General features: G+C 29.9%; 1 protein-coding gene across 2 annotated transcripts in view; it reads left to right on the top strand.

Moving 5' to 3' along the window:
- Madm (MLF1-adaptor molecule) overlaps positions 1–24,374 on the top strand; it is a 423,601-nt gene that overhangs the window by 357,753 nt on the left and 41,474 nt on the right. For both annotated transcript variants that reach the window (XM_075365168.1, XM_075365169.1), the window contains exons 2-3: positions 17,034–17,258; positions 22,700–22,830. In XM_075365168.1, coding sequence (XP_075221283.1) covers positions 17,034–17,258; positions 22,700–22,830 — 356 coding nt within the window. The remainder of the gene's footprint in view (positions 1–17,033; positions 17,259–22,699; positions 22,831–24,374) is intronic.

The following is a 24,374-nucleotide window of genomic DNA, read 5'->3' as shown; positions in this document are numbered from 1 at the left end:
TCTCAAAAAACCGTATTAACTTCAACCGACTTTACGTCTTTTCTTTAATCTGGTTTCCGTTTTTCTCCATTATTCTCCGCAAAAGATTTTCCAGCAACGGTTTGTCTCCAATCGGCAAAGTTCTAGTTCTACCTCTTGGATGCTTTCGCCTTTGCAAGTGTAGATTCCTTCTGGTTATAACCGGTTTGCTTCTGTCTTTCCTTGAGGCTTTTGCTCACCTTCTTTATAAAGATATAATCGATCCGTTTCCATTATTAGATTTACTTTCCTCATCTTATGATTTTCGTCGAACACTACATTGCTAATAGCTAAAGACTAATGGATTTCTTAGCAGCTTCCGAAATCTTCTTTTGTTCTCTTCCGTGAGTTGTACTCTGACTAGAGATCGGATCACCACACGTTGATCTTAAACACTTTCAAAAGCTTCTTCTATCAGTTTCTTAAACGGTTTCGGATCATTGTTTTCTTTCAACGTAACGAAAGCAGTTTTGGCTGTATAACTTTTCCTTTTAGAATTTATTTGAATTTGTTTTTCTGATCGCAAAATTTTCTTGTGTAATGCCGAGCAAGTGAAGCCATAAAAAATATTTTTGAAAAGGTATGGGAGTTCTCGACCCCTTATAAATAAAGTAGCTAATTTGCATTAGGGTTAAGAAACTCGTTTTAAATATTTGTAAAAAAAAATTCTTGTGTACTTGTGCGTTCAAAAAAAGATCTTTCCTACTTTGTAGAAATGCGAAGATAAGTTACTTCTACTATAAGGAAAAAACCTAATTTTATATTTCAGTAAGATATTTTAACTAAATAAAATTGTAGCGCGCATTTATCCTGTTCAAAAATTACGAGAACGTTCATACGCTGAGATTGTTCGATTCGATCGAAAAGTTTAGTAAATGTGCCTGAGATACAAAAAAAATTGACGATCTTAAAACTCTGCTGAAAACGTATGCCATGAATGTACGAATTTTTGAAAATTTTTCACCGCACATTTGGAATAAAACCCGTGACCCGCTACATAAGCTAACAGTCTTATAAATATATTTTTTAACTTCTTCGATAAATATCCGTAATTTTATTTTTAATTTTCTTTAAAATTTGTAAAATCAGTTGTTATTCCAGTTCCTATTTTTTTTTCTTTCAAGGTTATAATCCAATACTTAATCTTTTGGAACTTTTTGAATAAAATAATTTTTGTCTTTTAAACAAATTTTTAATCGCGAACAAAAATATAATATTAACACGCTGGTTATGTATTTGTAGAACCCGATTTATTTTACCGGTTAGGGAATCAGTCGACGACGGGAAGGTGGTCCTGCTGATTAATCCCGGTCCTCCAAATGGCCCGGAAACTTGAAAAATTGGGGTACGAGCTGACCCAGTTCCTTACGGTTTATGAGTGTTCTAAGACATAATTGTATGCACGGACGCCGAGACCCTCCGCGGATTGTGATTATTGCGGGGATAACCCCAGAGAACATCATCGGGGCTATGCTGTAGGACGTGATTCTGACTTTCGTAACTGCTTTCAAGGTTGTTTATGGTGTAGCTAAATAGGGATCAATGTGTGACGTCATAATTTTTATCTCCACCCAATCAGGGTTCGTAGACCGTTTAGAGTACTCTTATTACTTTCATTAGAATAGCGTGAACTTCTACCCTCCGTTTCAATTTTGTAATCCTGTTAAATGTACGATTGTTTAATATTAATAAATATTATATTCCTTTTAGATTAATATTTTACGTGTTAATAATCGAATAATTTTGATTTTATTATTATTTTTTATTCTTTCATTAATTTTAATTCTGTCATAATTTTTGAGGCTCACTTTTGTCGGAAGAAATCGCTATGAGAATACTTTGATATTGTATTACTGTTTTGATCCTTCGGTGTAACAACGTATTACATATTCTGTCATAATTAATTCTGTGCGACTGCTTGTTTTTTCTTTGATTTATTTAATTATTTTATTTGTTCTTTTTAATGGTAAAGATTGTAAGTAGATGTAATACGATACGTCATCTGTGTATCGACGACATCAAATCGTTAATAAATATTCATGTTGCGTTCAAAAGAATATAATAGCGAATAAGATAAAAAAATTACCAGGTACGTGATCGTTCGTACATTCGTGTGAAATAATTCTAAATTTCAGTTCTTAGAATCTTACTTCGTGTAGGGTATTATACGATTATGAAAATACAACTTTCTATGTATAAAGTAAATATAAAATTTACTTTGTACCGTACCGTATGTATTTGAGTACATCGGTGAAAGTAGCCGTGTTAATGTAGTAATACACGGAATTGTTAAATAAATACGACGTGTATTTATGCGCGTATTTATTTTCGGTTACCGTTTTCATTATTGTTACGTAGGATTAAACTTTTACGTACGAGTCATTTCTTTTGCCGCGTACACTACCTAATGAAACGTGGAATTTAACTAGGCTACTGGGTTTATAGCAGTAATTACGCCTATTTGTGCGTTTGTTTGTAGAGAAAAAAATATGTCGTACGCCTTTGCCCTGAGGCCACGTTTCTTGAGCCATGTCTTTCGCAGTTCCTTTTATATCCTCTAGAAACTTTTCTGAGTTTTTAATAACGCTCAAATTTTATTTTTTTAATGGTGTTTATAGTTTTACTTTTGTGTTTGCATTTTTTATTATGCCATCCAGTAATCCTATCGCCGTTTTTAATCTTCCTTTCTTGTCTGGTGACGTGTTCCACCCGGTTCGTTTTACCGTTCTGGTTTGTTCTAATTAACCTTCTATCTCGCCTACTCTCTTCACTTCACTTTTTCCAATTTCCTCGATGCCCACATTTATGATTTTCTTTCTCTTTTCCTGTGTGATTTTATTTCGTATCCGTACAGAAATTCACACCCTAATACAAGGTTAAATTAAACCTACATAAAAATATTTTTTTATTTTTTCAACTAATTGCTTTCTTAGCTATTGTTATTCTGGTTTTTATTTCCTTTTCACTTTTACAATCTCTCTTACGCTTACTAAGGAGCCGTACTGATTTACTTACTCAGTTCTTCTGTCTTTCGTGTAGACATTCATCGAATTATTGTCTCTTTTCATTCTCGTTAGTTTTCGTTTTTTTTTTTTTTGTTTTTTTTTTAATATTCATCTCCATATCGTACTTTTATCATAACTTTACTTTGAAATATTCATACCTAAGTGTATTTTTTATTCAGTCCCGTTTTGATTCGAGACAGATGCCTGGGGGACTATTATGGGAAGAAATGCTGACAAAGACAGTATATAAAGATAGTATGCTTTTCAGCTTAAAGATTGGTATTAATTAAATGTAACACATTCATTTCGTACTTTTATCATCCCTCCTGATTTTCAATATCTTCCTATAACGATCACATTTCAAAAGCCTCTTCTTATCTTTTTATTTTTTATTTTCCTCCATAAATCGTTACTTTCCGTACAGATTTATTTTTCTTCTTAGATTCGTGTTTGTTGGTTTCTATTTCTACCTTACTTCGTCAATCCTTTGAAATTCTCTACCTAATTAACAAAATTGCTGTTCAACTTGTGCTATATTCTGTTCCTCACTCTTAACCCATTCGCCCTATTAATATACATTTCACTCTCATATTCATAACCGTTATTGTATTTCGATTTACTTTTCATGCTGTTTTTATCTTGGTTATAAAATCATTTTACAATTAATTCGGCACATGAGCTCGAAGATTGACGTGGGAATATCAGATGGAATATTTTTACCGTGTTAAGAATGCATTCTTGACCGGGGTTCGAACGCGGGATCTTACGGATCAAAGGCTGAGGCGCTGCTACTCCACCACAGAAATCTATTTTCTAATTTTTTGTTTCAGTAAAACTGGGGAATATCTTTTCTCCTCGGATAATTATTCCATTCCCAAATTTGCACTTCAGTTCTTGTACTGCTTCTTTATATACCAGTTGGAAAGCGACAGAGATTGATTGCATTCTTGTCTTGCATCTTTCTGAAATAATCATAGCTTGCTTTTCTCTTATTTTCTGCTTTTTATATTGCTATATAATTTCTCTAATAGATTGAACATTTGTATTCTTTCTATATATTTTAGTTCGATTTTCTTTAACGTTATGTGTTTTATTACAGTATATTATCAAATGCCGTTTAGATGGACTCTCATCTTGCCTGTAACGTATGCTAGTTGCATTTTTGATTTGCGCGATGTTAGATATTACTGTATTTTTTATGTTAGCTAGTATTTTTCGAATTGATTTGATTCTTTTGTGGGTTACGATTACACTTTTTCTAAAATCTGTATGTACTTGTATCATTTCGTAAACTCTAATTATGTTAATCTACGTAGTCTAAATGAGATAGATAATAAATCCTGATTTCAAAATGAAGTTTTCTCGGGTATAATCATCCGTTTCTTATTTTTCCTCGTAATCTCCGTCTTTGTAGCCTTGTAAATATTCCTGGGATCTATTAGTTATTTCTTTTATAATATTATAAGGGGTATTTTAAATTGAGGAAAAAAATATTGACAGATTGTGGTGGCGACGTTGATTTTTTTTTTCTTTTTTCAAGCGTCATTTGTTTTGAGTAGTTTATGACAAATCATCATGGAACGCTACTCATCTCGACAACGTTTACAAATAAAATTTTATTATCGAAACTGATATTTTTTACGACTACGTATCGTGCGCTTCGTGATATTTACGGTGTGCATAATCTGCGAAACAAAAGCACAATTCATCGTTCGGTTAAACAATTCGAACAGAATTCTCTCTGATTGATTTTGAAACACCAATTACGAAAATAAATGTTGGGAGTCAAAAGAATATTGCTGTTGGAATCAAAATTTACCCGTTTTACATAGTTCACAAGAATTTGGCCTTTCTTCAACAACATCATAGCGAATTTTACGTCAAGATTTTTGTCAACATTCATATACTCGTAAGATTCAACTAACTTAAGAATTAAAGCCATTCTTTGCGTTGAAAAACTGCTGAGTGGACTCTGGAGCAGCACAAAGTGAATTCAAATTTTCATTAAAGTAATCGTGCTTTCAGATGAGGACCATTTTTGGCTTGATTTTGTAAACAAGCAAAATTGCCGTAATCGGGATGATTTCATTCCACAAACGGGCTTTTGGCGTCATCGGTCATTTTTTTTTCGAAAATGTGCAAGGAGATGCTGTTGCAGTAAATATGGTAAACTAGATCGAGCTATGATTTGTGATTTTTTGTTGATAAATTTGGAAAATTTTGATTTGAATATGATGTGGTTTGAACAGGTTGGTGCCGCGTGCCACATAGCTGCTGAAACAATTCAGTTCAATAATTGCTGAAACTGCTGAGACAATTCAATAATTTTACGAAACTGTGTCAGTCGGCTAAGTTTTTTCTCTGGGGTTGCAATCGCAAAAACAAATACGGTCGATATCACTCGTGTTTTTTGTTTTATTGCAATTTTACTTTTTGCGCTGAAAATGAAAGACCCTAGTTCTTCTAAATAAAATATTTCTCTCATCTATTTATTACCTTTTTTCTCGCAGCATTACCTTTCCAGCCGTACCTCTGATGCTAATATTTTTTGTCTTCGTTTCCTCAATTTTTTCTATACGCTATATCTACCTTTATGATAATCACATTTTTCTCTACTTCACTGCATCATCCCCATAAACAAATTTGTTAATACAACCGTTATGGTTGTTTTATTTCTAATGTGTCCGTACAGTATTTGTCCTCCTTTGTATTTAGAATTTTTACGTTTTCTACGAATCCATCAATTGTAATGTATCTATTTTATTTTTATTTTCTACCAAAATTCCCCTTTTTTGTCGTATTTATTCCTTTTTTTAAATTTATCCTTTATTTCCTACCGAATACATTTATAGTCGTGTCCTTACGATTTGTTCAGATTTTAACTTCACATTGTTTTCCTTCACTTTATGCACGAATACACCTATTGAGGAACACACACACGTACTGTTTTGAGGTGTTAGTGATACCGATAGGTAAACATTATTACACATAATTCCAGCCTGTTCGCGTTTGATCGGAGATAGTACCATTCAGATTTTGATGTGAAATAAATAAATTACACGTATTTTTGTTGTAGATTAACGTTAGTCATTTTATTTACGTAGCATTAAATAATGTAGTGCTGTATTTGTAACAGTAAACCGCTTTGCAGAATTATTGACCTGTAACTTCAACAATGTAAAAACTTAAAGTAAGAGAAATTGTTCCGCCATTTTCTAGAACTGTCCCGATTCTTTGATAGATCTCCTCGCCCGATCAAATTCAAAATTTATTTTTGTATATTTTTTCCGACTCTGTACGTACTAACGGATAGGAAAGTTAGTTAAATTTACGAGGGGTTAGCTTAATTAGTGTATTTACCGATTTATTCAGAAATTAGAATAGCTAATGAGTAAGGTCGTCTTCTGACATTCTTTTTCATATATGCAATTTCCTTTGTTAAAATAAGTAAGTGCATTTCCGAGGTCGTAACAGGAAATTGAGATCTATCTCACAAAACAGTTGAAATGTTCTACAGAGATAATTAAGTGCTACTACTACTCTACGTGATAAAAGTTTTAATTACTCATTTTATAAAGCGCGGTAAGTTTTAAGTAGTGCTCGAAGAGCAGACGTAGATGTCAATCTAACAGAGAAAGGCTATCATGTGATCGGTTGTCAAGGTTATGTCATATCAATCTCGATTGTTTGAAGTACCGCGTTTCCGTCATTTGCTTTTAATGGCGGCGAACGGACGTAATAAAATATTTTATCGGTTTATGAAGGTCTGATTCATTCACTACAGCCGAATAGATCTGTTAATCAGTCTCTTTTTTTTTACCTCACTATCGTTTCATAATCCATTGTATAAATAATTTTTTATTTTGTCCGTGATTTAATTTGAAATTTGATGTTAATCTTGTATTTTTGTAATCGTTTTGTTGGCGCATTTTTATTACTTTTATCATTAATAACTATATACTCTTTCTTTTTTTCTTGTTACGTATAACTTGGAAATACTCAAATTTCTGGTATCGTATTGTTATCTGTTGTTTCTTCATTAAAATATAATAAAAATTGATTCATCCGGAATATTTTTTTTTTTTATTTTATAAACTTAATATGGATATTTTAAAGCCCTTTTAGTTATTTAAAAACAAATTACAATTTTTTATACGATAAGATTTTGCGACGCGTATGAATATGCGTTCTATAAGAATTATATTCGTAAGTAATAAATAAATATAAGAAATAAATTATATTCGTAAGAAATTAATAGAATATAATGTCGTGAATTAATTTTAGAAATATAGATCCCCATTTTATTATATATTTTTATGTGATTTTAGTAAAATTTTCTGTTTTTGAGCTATGGAGATTTAATTTTCTTTAGAATATCAAAATTTCTATCTAGAAGATTTTTTGTGCGGTTCGATTTGTAGTAAACCATGTTAATAAGAATTAAAGAAAAGACGAACTTTTTTACTGAAGAAAGCGTTTCTTGTTTTTTGTATTTTTTAATTGATGTATGCAAATTTTAGTAACGGCCTTTTTTAATGTTACGATAAAATCGTCTTTTTATCATTAACTTTACAAATATTAATTTTTTGTAGTTATTAAAGAAAATAAATCTGCTTACACGAAAATTACGCATCGTGTATTAACCGTAAAATATGAAATTTCCAATTAGCAATCTTTAAAGCACATCTTCGGCTTACATTGTTTGTTATGTTAGTTGTCTTAAGAGTAATCTTGTTTTTAACGTTTTATATAACAACTTAGGATTAAAAATGTAATTTTTTTCTACTTTAATGTACATTTTTTGGACTTGTAATATTTGACGTTTATTAAATTATTTCAAAATGTAAAAAATGGTAAGACGGTTATTTTTAATTTATTTACAACACAAAAAGAATATTAGAAATAGTAAATTGTAGTACTAATTTTACAAATATTTTTACGCGCATTAATTAATGCAGTGAATGATAATTTTATGTCTGTCGTAGTTTACGGGTCGTGATTGTTATTTCTTTGTAATTTTACGCAGCCATTGTATTCGTCTTAATTTATGCTTTATGTTTATTATAAATATATCATTTTAACTAATTATTTATTTAATTCAATCTAATATTATGTAATATAAGATGATTTTATTTATGAATGATTTTTATGATTTTATTTATTAATTTTTAATTAACTTATTTTTAAAAAAATTTGAATTATTATTGAACCTTTAAAAAAATTGAAACCGATATAAAATTATTTTTATTTCAGTTTGAAATAAACATATTCATACCGTTATCAAATGATACAATTTTTATGTGAACTTTATTTTCTGCGTGAGAGCTGTAATTTATGTAAATAAAAGTATAAATTTTATGGAAAAATAGTCGTGAAATTGTTCCATAATTTAGTTAAGAAATTATGTAAAAAAAAAAAGTATAATCTCGATCTTTGGTTACTAAGAAATTTTTTCTTTCTAACATACGTTTTAACAATATTACTACGATACGTTAAATAATTTCAGTTAACAATTAGATGCAAAAAAGGCTGTGAAGGAAAGAGGTATTTCTATTAAAACTGCTTGGAATCTCGAACGTCTTTAAGAAAAGACTGCAGTAGCTTTACTTAAAAGGTGTGGAATTTAGTAAATTTCGTATTTATTTATACAGCCTGTAACTTTTTAGCACTAAAACATTGCTGCTCTCCTTTTTCATTTACGGTCAAGATTGCAGTACTAGAGTTTTATTGGGAATTATCCTTTTCTTCACAACCACTTTTCCATTACGTTGTTAATCGAATGAAGAAAATAAAATCGCCGGTTAAAAATGCATGCCGTATTAAAGCAGACTATCGATCATTTTTTTATAAAATATTTAAACTTCATTAAACTATTCATAAATGCACGAAGGTCGTTCAATAATTAAAGTGAAATGGCAACAGCGGAAAAACTGTTATATTTAACTTAAACTGTCTGGCGTTTAAGTTGGCATCCCTGACAGAAAATATCAGCCGTTCGAAAAAATCTTTCGTATTATAATCTCTTTTGATATTTAAAAAAGTTGTCCGCTTGAAACCTTTACCGTTGAAGAACAGCGTGCTGTGATACCAACCGAAATCCACTCGCGGATGTTATAGCAGTACGGTTAAAAGTGTATTAATCGTGAAAACTTCTATAAATGAATCGAACAGTTTAAATCGAGAAGACCAAGTGTCACCGAATTTCATCGAAGCAAAAGACCGGTGGAAATTTCGACTGACGCTTTACAAAATCTCATCCATACACAAGGACAGATAAATAAAAATCGAGTAATGCGAATATCGCCTTTGTCCATTCTATTATCTCGGCTGAATTATCGCAAAACGTTTTAAAGAGTTAAAAAAGTTGTTTTTACATAATCTACCTTTACTTATACAGTTTTATCAAATAAGTTGAAATTCAAAATAATATCGCAGAAAAGAGCACGACGTAATACGGTATAATAATTTTTTTCCATGAAATAGTTTGTAAGACGTAACTACAAAAATAATAGTTTTCTTTCGTGAAGAATATTATAACATTGCATCAAATCCCACTTACCCATTTAATTCACTATTATAATCTATTTCTACGCTGTACGTATGTTTTTTCTCGTACAACGCAGTGCTTATTTATTATTATGATTTTATTAGCATATGTTGATTATAGAGAATTTGAACAAACTAGTACAATGCAATCTACATTAAAAGTACTCTACTGCAGTATTTTAATATGTATTTAGCGACAAGGTCACATGTCAATATAGCTAAGCTATGAAAAATGGTACGCGGCATTTATTATCGTGATAAGCTTTGTAGAATGTTAGAGAGGGTGGTCTTTTTTTTATGAGCAATATACTTACAGATTAAACAATAATATTATCGTTATATCTAATTTGAAGTGTTATTAGAGTAATTTATTTAATTAATGTCATATAAAAATAGAGTTTTGAGGGTTAGTAATTACTAATTAAATATGTTTCTAGATGAAGAACGTTTTTATTTTATTACATGGTCGTATGTTTGTAAAAAAAAAAAAAAAAAAAAACATAACCCTGAATTTTTCTGCTGTTAATAATACAGTACTTTATATCCAGGATCAAGGTTAAAATGTTTGGTTTTTATTTAATAGTTAAGTCTGTCCGGTCGATTAAATTGTCTTGGTCAGTAATTTTTGCTAGCCATGTTTTAAATTATTTGGCAACTAATCCAAGAACACATATATCTCATCTTCAAGAACACATATATCTCATCTTATATCAGTTTAGTCGGGTCTTTCAGTTATTTTAGTTATTCTACTACGCTAAAAAACAATTTCGTATCTACTACATTCATTTATCGGGTGAAATATAAATTGTCTGTGTATATATTTCGCAAAATTTATTATAAATTGATAATTTGCCATTATCGCTTCATTTATCTTCATTTATTTTATTAACGGGTGTTTTATTTCTTGCATTACTGTTCTTAAATATGGATAATAGAACGTCAGTAATTTATAATTTAATTCGATAGTAACATTTTCAAGTAGGAGTTATACACATACTGTTTGTTTAATCTCCCTTTACTGTTTATTTATTGACGATTCCCTTTATTATATTATTTAAATTTAATCGATAAAAGATTTGACAGAGGCTGAATTTGGCTGTACTGTAGTTGTTTCTTGCACGGCTACACGGCGATATCGAGTATTATCCTCTCGAACGGTTAGAACAGTTTCGAATCCACGAAAACGAGGTTATGATTATTATACTGTGATTTCGCAATGGTACTCGTAGTATATCTGTAGATACCCGCATAACGTGTAGTGGGCGTCGGTTTACATACGAATGTTTAACGTTATATTTTGTGGGGAGATTTGTGTATTATTTACACATAATTATTTGTCTTTGGGCATTGGCTGATTTCATTAGCAACAAGTCACCACTTCTTTCATTACATCACTGTCGGCATGGATATAATGATAGTGGTTTGTTATACTAAGACTGCAGCCAATGAGAAACAGCCATAGGGAAACGCCTTCCAATATAATGTAGCTTTCAATTTTGACTAATTATACTATATTATTTTTACTATATATATATATATATATATATGCACTAAACTGACAGTAATATAGTGTAATTAATCAAAACTAAAAGCTAAGTATTATTGGAAGGATTTTATCTCTGGCTGTTTCTCATTGGCTGCAGTCTTCGTAACAAACTGCCACCTCTACAGCGATACCCAATTCCAATAGCAATGTTGTCAATAAAATATGTATAAACACACACGTATAATATGTTATCAGAAACGCATCATGTGATTTAATTATGACGAAGATAAGAAAGGGTACTCCAAGATCTACTGAAAGATAGATAATAACCCTGTATATAAAAAAAGATTCCTTTCTTAGTCGGCTGGTTTTAAGTTAAATTAATTGCATACATTTAAGAGACGTTTTATGGAATATATTTTTGTTTTATCTATTACATCAAATTATGCCCGTCAGATCTATTTTCGTGTAATTAAGAAAATAAGTTAGGGTTTTGATCGCTTCAAAACAGATTTGTTTATTTTAGGCTTACTACATATTTTAAGGCGGTTATAGAATGTAATTAAAAACTAAGGGTAGTTTAGAGTAAGATTACTTGGTAAACTGAGCGCGCCTTTGTTATCGGATTATTTTATGAAAGGTTAGATACCCGAGTGATACATCATTCCCTTCGTATTATGTTGGTAATCGTAATTTGCATTAGGTTATCTGGACGATACCCCACCGGGTTGGTCTAGTGGTGAATGCGCCTTCGCAAATCAGCTTATTTTTTGAATTGTTAAGCAGAGATAACAGTACTGCATCTTATAATATAGAAATATTTATTTTAAATATTTGAAAATTAGTTTTAAATTTATTAATTTATACCATTTTTTAATCAACGCCATTAAAGTTATCTACAAACTGATTGATAACAGTAGTCAAATATGTTGAGAAATTAAATAATGATGAACGATAATCTATAAAATTCGAATAACGTAGCTCAAAAACGTGTAAACAATCTTTTTTATTACAAAACAATAATAATAAAGTTAACTTAGTTTTATCTCTATACATCGAATGTATCTCGAAAAAAAAAAATTTTGAGAGAAATGTCCTTTTCAAATGTACCATTTTCAGTACAAAACCATTATCAACTATTAATCCTTCGAATAAAAAATTAAAACGATTGCGTCGGTGCGTGTACACACTATGGAAGCGAAGCTTTTTACGCAACACTATATTAATGATGCAAAATATCGTATATGCAATTTACACAAATGATTTTTTTGTTGTCTTCAGTCATTTGACTGGTTTGATGCAGCTCTCCAAGATTCCCTATCTAGTGCTAGTCGTTTCATTTCGGTATACCCCCTACATCCTACATCCCTAACAATTTGTTTTACATATTCCAAACGTGGCCTGCCTACACAATTTTTCCTTCTACCTGTCCTTCCAATATTAAAGCGACTATTCCAGGATGCCTTAGTATGTGGCCCATAAGTCTGTCTCTTCTTTTAGCTATATTTTTCCAAATGCTTCTTTCTTCATCTATTTGCCGCAACACCTCTTCATTTGTGACTTTATCCACCCATCTGATTTTTAACATTCTCCTGTAGCACCTCATTTCAAAAGCTTCTAATCTTTTCTTCTCAGATACTCCGATTGTCCAAATTTCACTTCCATATAAAGAGACACTCCAAACATATACTTTCAAAAATCTTTTCCTGACCTTTAAATTAATTTTTGATGTAAACAAATTATATTTCTGACTGAAGGCTCGTTTCGCTTGTGCTATTCGGCATTTTATATCGCTCCTGCTTCGTCCATTTTTAGTAATTCTACTTCCCAAATAACAAAATTCTTCTACCTCCATAATCTTTTCTTCTCCTATTTTCACATTCAGTGGTCCATATTTGTTATTTCTACTACATTTCATTACTTTTGTTTTGTTCTTGTTTATTTTCATGCGATAGTTCTTGCGTAGGACTTCATCTATGCCGTTCATTGTTTCTTCTAAATCCTTTTTACTCTCGGCTAGAATTACTATATCATCAGCAAATCGTAGCATCTTTATCTTTTCACCTTGTACTGTTACTCCGAATCTAAATTGTTCTTTAACATCATTAACTGCTAGTTCCATATAAAGATTAAAAAGCAACGGGGATAGTTGTATATCCCCGTTACTTTTTAATACCATAGTTGTATATCATACACCAAGTGTATATTCTTCTATTATGATTTTTAAATTTGGTGTTGGCAATTACTAAATTATACTTCGTGCAAAACTCTATAAGTCGTCCCCTCTTTCATTCCTTTTGCCCAGCCCGTATTCACCCACTATATTCCCTTGCCGTGCAGGACTACACTTCACTTACAATCATAAATATCATCTTCTGAAGTAATACGACGGTGATTCCCGGAAGCTAAACTAAGCTACCGACTTTTCGAAGAAAAATACGGTATTACATTCGGTTGCACGGTGGAATTGAATTTTCTATGTTTTGAGGTATGAGAAGTATGAAAACACGTTTCACTTGAAGTGTAATAAACTACTAGATCAATTTAATTAAGTTTACATATGCTTTAGTAGGGTATCTGAAGTTGGTAATGTGGAAATTTGATGAATAGTTTAGTCGTTGCCGAGTTTATTCTCAATTTAAGGTCGAAAATATATAAAATCTGTGGCTCGAAAATCTGAAAAACAACCAGATCAATTAGTTTTAACTGTAGATGTGCTGTAGTAGTGCATGTGAAGATTTGATGAAGATGGTCGAGTCGTTCTTAAGTTAGGCTCAATTTAAGGTCGATAACAAATAACATAACTTCAGTTTGAGGTTATGTTGACTTTGCGTATTTTTCAAACGGGCATATGCAGCGAGTCACAGTAGTGAGCGAGTTTAAACTTAATGGTTATGTATAAGTATACTGGTTATTTGTAATTACTTAATCAAATTACGGTTATAATAATTTAATTTTCCTATAAACTGAAAATATATTTTAATATTAAAGAAATGACTGAAGACAAAAAAAAAATTAAAGAAAAAAGTTTATACTAAAATAACGAAATATCGGCCTTCTTGATATTTTTTTTATTATTGTTTTTGTTGATATATACATATATACAGTTTATTGTGTTCGATTATATTATACATAATATACATTATTACACATAATCAAAATTCGCTTTATAGAGCGAATGACAGTTTTTTTCATATGGAGAGATCTCTCGAAACTTAATTTTATCTCATCATGAAAATTTAAAACTTTGCCAAGACACATAATTTTATGAAATTAAAAAATAAATAAAATAATTTTTATCTGATTTTATTATGCATTTTGATATTCTATGTTTTTCCCCTTTTTTTGTACTCTTCACCTGTATTATATATTTCTATGATTTTATGTTTTCTTTGATGTAAACATTATTATTTTGTTATAAAAGTAGTCTCCAATCCTTTCATTCTCATACATTATACTTTGACATTTTATGTTAGCCTATCCAGGCACATATAACATTGGTAACTTAATAAGACCTAGTCCATCAAATTGGATTAATTAATAAATGAAATTATTAATAATAAATTAATAACATTAGAATTATTAGGACTAATCTTATTTTATGGAAATTTTACTTCTGTAAGACCTTTTCAGAAAGTTTATTATTTCTCTTGTAACCAATGAAGAAGGTAATAATTAACTCTGAAACGATTTTCTAAATGTACAATTTCCATATAATTTCAAAAGTGATTTTGAAATTTTTGTAAAATTTTTTTACAGGGATTTTTTATTCTATTTTTAATTCAGTGTATATATTTTATTATATAATTTTTTTAATTTCTTCTTCCTTTTTAGGACTTAAGAGTGTAGTCTTAGGACTTTAGAATAGAATAGTTTTAGGTAGTACATTTGATTTACATGAAAAAAATAAATAATTTTGCTTTATTATTACAAATATTAAAAAAAAAGTATAGTAATAATATAAACATACTGGTATATAAAACAAAAACAATGTAGCTGCTTTAATGGTTTACAGTCTGATGAAGAACAGATGTGTTGCTTTTTTTTAAAATTCTTGACGTAATTTTGTGATCATATGTTGCATTTACGTCATATGAAAATTATACTATGTTTATTTTTTAATTTGGCAGCATGTAGTATTTGGCTCCAAAGAGGGAAATTATAAAATCTTTTGTTAGCATCTTGTACAGTATTTATTTATGTATATATATATATATTTCTGGTGGGTGTAATTTAATCGTGTATACAAATGGCCATTTACAAAATGTACACGTGTATCTTTACTTTTACACGTCACTTTAGTTATTACCATGGTTACATTGTTTTAGATTCATTTTGTTAATTTTACCTCCTAAAGTTGTTTGTTTCTTTCTATAAATATATATTTTTATATTCTTCTTTTTTTTCTTTAATTAACAAGGTAAAATTCATGATTTGTAACTCGTATAAATGCATAAATGGGCACATCTTGGCAACTAACCAATTTGGTTGTCTTAACATGGAAACTTCTAAATCAACTGGTCCTAGTTCAATTCCCATTTGAGTCTTGGAAATTTGTTTTATTTGTCTCTTATTATTTGTTAAAATATATTTTTGAAAAACCCCTTTCCAATTTACAGTAAAGGAGAAACTGATTTGTTCATCAACTCATTATTTAATTATTCTGAATTATGTTTTCAAATTTCATTTTAGTGTAATTCAATTTTTTTATTTATTTAGTTCTAAGGTGTGAGTCCTTGTAAAGGCAGTTGCTTTTATATGGATTTGAATGCTAGACTGTGGATATTCTTTGGTGGTTGGGTTTCAATTAACCATACATCTCAGGAGTGGTCTGCCTGAGTCTGTTCAAGACTACACATTTACCTGTACCTTTACACTTACATGCCAGACTCAAACAGATGCCTTGGCGACATCTCTGCAGAGTACTGTTACTCTGTAACCTGGTATTATGTAAACAAGTAAATAAATTTTGGCAACTTAATGTGTTTGCAATCACCTAAAACCTGAAATTTTGTGCAGTGTTTTATGAAATGCAAGGTATTAAGGGACTAAGTTTATTAAATTGTCTTGTATTTTATTTCCCTGATAATTTCACCATTAGGCTTATTGTGCAGTGTACTCATTAGACAGGAAACAAAAGTTCCTGCATCTGCCTATAGAAATGGCCATAATGAATCATTTTGATTGTTATCCTGGCTGAAAAAGTCAATAAAACGAAATTCTCATGCCAAGAGAAATATATAGATTGTTAAAGGCTACTCTTGGGTTTAAATTTTAGCTAGGGTGTCAGATATTTATTTTTCCTTTTTTATTTCATTTATCTTTCCTGTTAAAATAGATTATAATATTGAAAACCAATGAATAAATAGTGTATATACATTAACTCACTTTGTATTATTTTTTTAATGTAAGTAGTTTATGAAAAACCCAATTTGAAAGAGTAGTTACATATATTGAAAATGTATTGGGTATTTATCTGCTGAAATACAATTGAGCCATTAGATTTATTGTACAGCCTAGCTGTCCGGACAGGAATTATAGTCCACGAGTCAGTTCATAGGCAGCCTCCCTGCTACATTATACCAAAGATGTTATTTACCCATTCAATTATTCATCAGAATAAATTGATATAGTCTTCCAAAAAATATTATTTTTGCAGTTCACTGAAAGCTGTTATTTAAAGCCATCACTGAAGAAAACAATTTGGTCAAAAGTCACGGAATAACTGATCTCTTTTTTCCCCGCAAATAGCAGTGCAAATTTCTAATGTTAAATTGTACTCCTGCTATCCTTCCCTTCCTTCATTATAATAAGATTCCAAATACAAGGGATAAGTGTGGAGTTTTATCCTTCATGTTCTACCTATTATTTACTCATGTTTCCACATATCAGTAAAATTTTATGTTTTGTTTATCACTACAAATAATATTATTCGTCTTTTTGTTTATTAAAAATATATGTCGGGTTTTTCTTTTCAGGTTGAACAAAGAGATGTACCAGGTATCGACAGTGCTTATTTGGCGATGGATACAGAAGAAGGAGTGGAGGTGGTTTGGAATGAAGTACAGTTTAGTGAGAGGAAAAACTTCAAGGCACAAGAAGAAAAGATCCAGGCGGTGTTTGAAAACTTGACACAATTAGAACATCCTAATATTGTTAAGTTCCATAGATATTGGACTGATACGCACAATGATAAACCTAGGGTGTGTTATTTATATTAATTATCATAGAAGAATTAAAAATATTTTTAAAAATCTTTTATCATAATTCAGAATCTCTGCGCTTAAAAATTGTAAAATATTTCATCTGTAATACTGTATAACTGTATAACTGTATGCTCTAGATGTCTGCAAACATTTAGACCCCAGGCAGTTGTAGTGAGATCTTTCTTTTTTGTCTTCTTTATTTACACAAATTTTGTTAACATTTTTAATTGTGCTTTCTATAACTTTTTTAAATACAATTTTCAGTCGCATAAATTGTTACATTTTATGAATAAAATCATAAATTAAAGTACATCAAGGAACTAAAATGAAAGTAATGGTCTCTTAAACCAAAATATAGTAATTATCGAATATTCTTAATGAAAATAAAGAAGACATTTAAAAACTTCTATTTGTCAAATAAAAATAATTGCCTTTTGATTACTCAAACAAAAAGTACCACCAATTTACAAATCATAATCTGTTCCTAACTTCAAAAAAGAAAATTTTAAAAAGAATTGAAAAGTATTTTATTTTTTTAGTTTTTAATGTTGTTATTGAAATAAATTTTATATTCTTAAGTAAATTTATTTTATGTTAATGATTAATTGATAATTTTTATAATTAGACAATTTTTTTAACATATTTCTGGGAAATTTTACTTTTTTGTATTGGCAAAACGTGGGTCAAAAATTGATCATCTGTTCAAATAACAATAAGTAACATGATAGTATATTTACATTTTTAAACATGACAGAAATTATAAAAAAATTTCATCATGTGTGTTATTAAACAGAAACAAAAAACATTCCACATGCGTCATTTATTCTTAATTAGAAAATGAGAACAATGTAAGCGTGTATATGATGGATATTTAGTTCCTATATTATGATAATGTGTGATGTTATCTGCTTTATATTTTACAATAGAGAGATATATTGCGTGTGAAGTTTGATACATATTTGATCAAATACATATGATGTGATATTTACATTTAACTGTGACAAAATTATGATGTTATTCTGTTACCATGTACATCAAAACATAAATCATAAATTCTAAATGCTGTAAAACAGTTGGCTTTAAGTTTACTTAATTCAACTGTGGCTTTGACATAGCTCATAATCTCTTATTAAACTTTTCTTATTTTATTTTAAAAGTATTTTTTAACTCTAGAAAATTTGTTTCTTGGTTCTCAGAATCTAATCTTCATAATTTTTACCTTTCTTGATGTCTGTTATTATCCCAAATGTTTTTCTTCCTCTTTTCTTCAGAATGTATTAGTAGGTAAGGTGCTTAGTGGCTTTTTCAGAAACTGTTCTGGCTTCTTTACATTGGTCCTTGCAAAATCTCCGTAAATTAACCTTTTTTTTTTTACTTTTCATATTTTTGTTATATTCTACAAAAATGTTTAAATTTATTAAACAGTAATTCCTCTGTAAAAAAAAAAAATTAAATAGAACCAACTAAATGAGTATAGTCTGTTCTTCGGAACAAAATGAAGTTGCATCGTACAGAAGGCATAAGAGCAACACAGCGGTCGTCCACTGTGTTGCTCTTATGCCTTTTGTACAATTCATTTTGATTTTGTTAAAAAAAAAATATATATATATTTTTTTATATATTATATGTTTATATATATATTATATGTTATGTATGTATATATATATATATATATATATATATATATTAGTTGGCTCTATTTATTTTTTTAAGAGGAATTACTGTTAAATAAATTTAGACATTTTTGTAGAATAACAAAAGCAAGAAAAGTAAAAAGAAAAAGTTAATTTAGGGAGCTTTTGCAAGTCTAGTAAGAGTGGTCTTATTTTCTTTGTTTTTATTTTCCGATTTTGAAAATTCAGGCCTTGCTAACATTTAATAAAATTTGTAGCATATCTATCTTACTTGAATAGCTTGTGGGCTTTAATTGTTAATTTTTAGGTAATTAAAAGTTAAAACTCATAGTATTCCCAGGTAAACAAACATGTCTGTCTGAGATATTGTATTTTAGGTGCTATTGAGAGGCTTTACATAATTCCATTAGCCATTAGGCGCATTGTACAGCCAGTACACAGAAGATTGCTGATCTGGAGAAGAGAAAATCAGGATCGGTCTCTACTCAGCCTCATAACAGATCTCGTCCAATATACACAGGCTCAACAGATCCTAAAATCCAAAGTAGGTTCAACCAAACCCATAAAACCCAAAATAGAAAAGAGGTGGTTGATGAGAGAGGACAATCTATTTGTGGGAGAATTGTAGTGTGGGATGAACAATCACATTCCAATTATAATTAATCTCTTCTCCAGTCAGCATGTTCTCATTCCAACCATAATTCGTAGAAAGATTAATGTATTTTACAGAGTTTAGGAGCTGTATGTTACTTAAAAGAGTTGTTTATGCTTCAGAAATTAAAAGTCCACTCTGTATAAATACAGGGTTTCTAAATAAACAATCTTGCCTCTTTCCAGAATTGTATGGCATACAGAAATATTGAACTGAACTATTAGACATCTATCCAAACCCTGACTGGAGGATCTATTTAAGATAGCAGACTGATTAAAAGCAGTAGGTAAATTCATCCTCATTTTATAAAATCTCAAGAAATAAGAAACCTAAATACTGGGCATTGCATATAATTTTGTAAATATAAATATTTATGTAAAATTATTAAAACATATTGATATATATATTTTAATTATTCCTTAAGATTTTTTACCCAAATTTTGAGAATATTGGTTAGTATATATTTAAAATTATATTATTTCTATTAAGTGGTTTGTTTGTATAGTAAATATGGTGTTTACAATGATTTACTGTCAGTAGATACTATATTGATATTTTGACATCAAACAAATCATTTTTTTTCATGTAAATTTAAATATTACTTTACTTTTCAATTATATATAAATTTACAAAATCAAAGTCAGTTCAGTATTTGGCGTTCAAAATGGTCATCTATAGAACATTATTTCTTTAAAGAAAGATTTAGGCTTTGCAGTCATCACTGTAATTGTTTACATATAACTTGTGGGCATTTTTTACAAAATGCATTGTGAGCGTTTGTTTCAGCCACTTGAAACACTCATATTACGTTGTGGGTAGTTTTGCTCTGTAGCTAAAATCATATTGTTTTCTTTATTGTTATTATGAATTATTTACTACACATTATTTCATCACCAGTTTACTCAGCTAGTATTATAGGTACTTCTGATTTAAGTGAATTGCATTGGGATATTTTGAATTAAAATATTTTTAGTAGATTTATTGGTTTTTGTTTTTTTTAATGGTATTTTGTAAATTTAAAAAAAATTTTCTTGCATTACATGTGTATTATCTAGGATTTTTTTAAATTTAATACCTAAATGATACATTTTTTAATTAATTGTAATTAACTATAAGAAAATATATAACTTAATAAAAAACTTTTAAATAAGTAAAGTTTTATTTCTAATCTACATTAATTAAAAATGTTTCTTACTGTTAAATATTTCTCATATCACCATTGATTTCTATTTATTCTTATTTGTAATATTATCGTCATTTAAAATTACACACAAAATGTTGTTTTGACCCAGATTATAGTCGTTTGAAGAATCCATAAGGAGCTTACTGAAATTTATTCTAAGTTTTATTTTTCTGACTGTGTGTGTATTGTTTCAAGTAAGAATAATTTCCTTATTAACTGAATATGTGAGTAACTGGAATGATTACACCATATTGTGTGTGATTTATAATATCCATAAAACAAAAAACAAAATGATTTTGCTGTTCTGCAAATTAGTTTACATATAACATGTTATGAACATTTTCTACTGCCCAGCACTGTAGTTTTCTACTGCTCGCACTGTAGTGTGATTAAAATTTAAGGCAGTAGTCCAGTATATTGATTATAAACTACAAAAAAATTAATTTGTTGATATGTTTATATCGTATAATTCTTTTAGCTGTGATGCTACTTCTTATACATTGTTGTCGCTGAATGGCTTCGACAGCACATGGCACTTACTAACCTTATGGTAGCCCTGAAAAGGGCCGTTTTTGTCGACGATTGGCTTAGACAGGTCATTGCAGTCACTAACCTTTTGGTAGCCCTGGAAGGACTGTTGTCTAATGGCTTTGACGGCTCGTAATTCATAACCTTGTGGTGGTCCTGAAAAGGGCTGTTTTTGTGCTACCTCTGAGAAGAGCTGTTAGGTCCAGAAGCTGGTCTCTGGCGAAGTCAGGGAGTTGCGACTCATCTATTGAAGTCAGACCGGGATTTTCCTCAGTGGCAATTGGGTCCCCACTACAGTGTGGCAGTGGTGGCCCCCAGAGCCCTGCAGTGTTGGGTCGGTGTTGGTCGTCTTTCACTGGCGTGACCGAGGCAGTTCTCTCTGAGTGATTCAACTGGGGGCTGGCTCCTGCTGCTGAGTCCGCTGGCCCGGATGATTGAAGCCCAGTGAGCTGGAGCAGGAAGGTAGCGTCCATGTCCAGTGTCTCCTTTGACAGGCTAGCCAGGACTGCTGCTCTGGCGGGGATGTTGGCATCCGCCGGGAGGTCCCACGTTGTGGCGGCCAGGGAACTTCTGTCTTCTTCTTGGTCTTCTCTAGGTGGTGGTCGACGATGAATTGAAAATTCACCCTTGTGCACGCTCTTTTATTGGAGCCTGGGAATAGTGGGGCCACAGTGCCGCTATGGGGGAGAGAACTGTGCGGCGGTAGTGATGTTTTTATAAGCGCGTCTGTATACTGTGCACCAGCTCACATCTGATATTAAATTAGGCATTGAAAGTAATGATATTTGGTATACAGTGAGCCACACTGGTGAACTAAAGTAAAGTATCACTTGAAGGTATGATTGTTGGCTGCATTTTGGTGGGCTTAGCAGACTGATGTGCTTCATTATATTCATTTCAATAAAATATTACCAGAAAATTACTTTCCTTGATACTCTATGGTATGTGATGCATATTGTTTTTGAGAATGGCGATTTCATTGTAAGAAGTCAAAAGGTTATATGATTTCACTTAGAATCATGTAGTTGGACACCTATAAGAAGACATTAATGCTTAATTAGCCTACCTAGTATCAAGTTTTACTTGTGCTTATACAGACTACTCCTGAGTGGTGATCTTAACTGAACTCTTCCCAATAACCAAAACTACATCGGTAATATAGCATTCAGATCTAAATAAAGTACTAACATCTCTACTAGAATTTGCATATGGGTTCTGCATCATTAGAGAGCTTCTTTAGTTCTGTCAAATGCAAAAAGTGATTATCAATATACAAAAAAGCGAATTCAGAAAAAAGAACTAGATGGGTACTTGATGTAAGCCTTCCAATTGTTTAATTCAGATAAAACATATGCACGATTACATTGCATGCTGCCTAATCAGTTGATGGTTACAAAACTTTTGTAAATTTATAAGTATGGTATCTATAAAATTGTTTCAGGTAATATTTATAACGGAATATATGTCGTCCGGTTCATTAAAACAGTTCCTGAAGCGCACAAAGCGCAATGTGAAGAAACTTCCACTACAAGCGTGGAAAAGATGGTGTTCACAAATTCTCTCGGCACTGAGGTATGTTGACGACCGACTTTAAAAAAAAATTCAAAAAAATGGAGTGATCTGGCATATATATATTTTTTTATCTTTATATTTTATTACTTGTACAATTTTTCACCTTCATCATCATTTTCATGATCATTATTATAATATTAATAATTAGATGAAAACTATTTATTATTTTTATTCCTTTTAATTAAAAAGTGCATAAATATGAATATTCAAATCAATCCTTTAAAATTTTTTTTGGGTATTAATTTCTATAATATTTTTTACTTTTTTTTTCAATTTATATTTGACATTTTTCCTTTACACTGGTTTTTTTTAACATAATAAAAAAAATTCTCTTTTTTATATATGTGGTTTGATAAAGAAAAATAATTTTGTTATTCTGAATTTAAAAAATATCATTTACCTCTAGTCTCATTGGATAATTATATATTTGTTTTTTTTATTATACTTATTTATATATATATTTTTGTTTTGTTAATGAATGTTTTATTTGTTTTATATAATTATGTATGAAAATAGAAATTTAATTTTTAGAATGAATTTTTTAAATTTGATCAAATTTAAAAAAAGGAAATTATTTGATTTTCTTCATATGCTTTAATGAAAAACCTGTTCACATTACTTTTGTAAGTTAATATCCCTTTTGTTCCCATGTATTTTCCATTTAATTTCTTGCAGTAGCATTCTGCATTTATTGTATTCCAATTTTGAATGAAAAGTGATTTTATTTTCTAAATTCCTTTTGGTTACGTGTTATAAGCAACAAATGTTACAGAGGATAAAACTTAAATGGCAAGTCATTGAATTAATTGAAAACATAACATACCAGTTTTTTATGTGGTTGAGAAATATCTTGTTGACAGCAATATATTCATTGCCATTTTATATGGGGGTAGAGAGGTGATTCATGTTGTTGCATTTAACTTCACCATACTACCTTAAAATTTTAATGTTTTATTTAACAGAAATTCAAAAAATGAACAGTGGTAGATTAAGAGATGTTCATCTGAAAGGATATTTAAAATATTCATTATCATATACATGAATTTGTCATTTATTATTTTTTGATTTGTGTTACAATTGTTCCTTAAAGATATATTGTTTGTTGTTTATCTATATTAATTATTGTTCTCTTGTATTAGTATGTTGGAATGGTATAAATCATGTAAACATTTCTTGTTACATCTTTGATGAACAACACTAATCTAAATTACATCTATGTTTGTTAATGTTCTCTAAAAGAATAATCAGATATCCTTCCTCATTGTGCAATTCTTAAACTTCCACATAAGTTTTATTTGAAATTTCTGTTATTGTAACATTTATTTGTTATAATTTAACCCAAAAAAAATTCTGGTTAGGGTATGATATTCCATTTGAAAATGTAGTTTATAACAAATGAAATTTCTGTCAAAAATTAACAATACTTCATAATAGTTTTTTTTTTATTCAATATAGTAAATGAGACATTAAATAAAAAGTTTTATTAAATCTAAAAATTAACATATTTACAATTTTTGCCATATTTTTTTATATTATTTTTATAT

This window comes from Lycorma delicatula, chromosome 4 (assembly GCF_047948215.1).
Source record: "Lycorma delicatula isolate Av1 chromosome 4, ASM4794821v1, whole genome shotgun sequence".
In the NCBI taxonomy this organism is placed as follows: Eukaryota; Metazoa; Arthropoda; class Insecta; order Hemiptera; family Fulgoridae; genus Lycorma; species Lycorma delicatula.
Note: the sequence above shows the minus strand (reverse complement) of the source record. Positions and strands in the feature narration are given on the sequence as shown.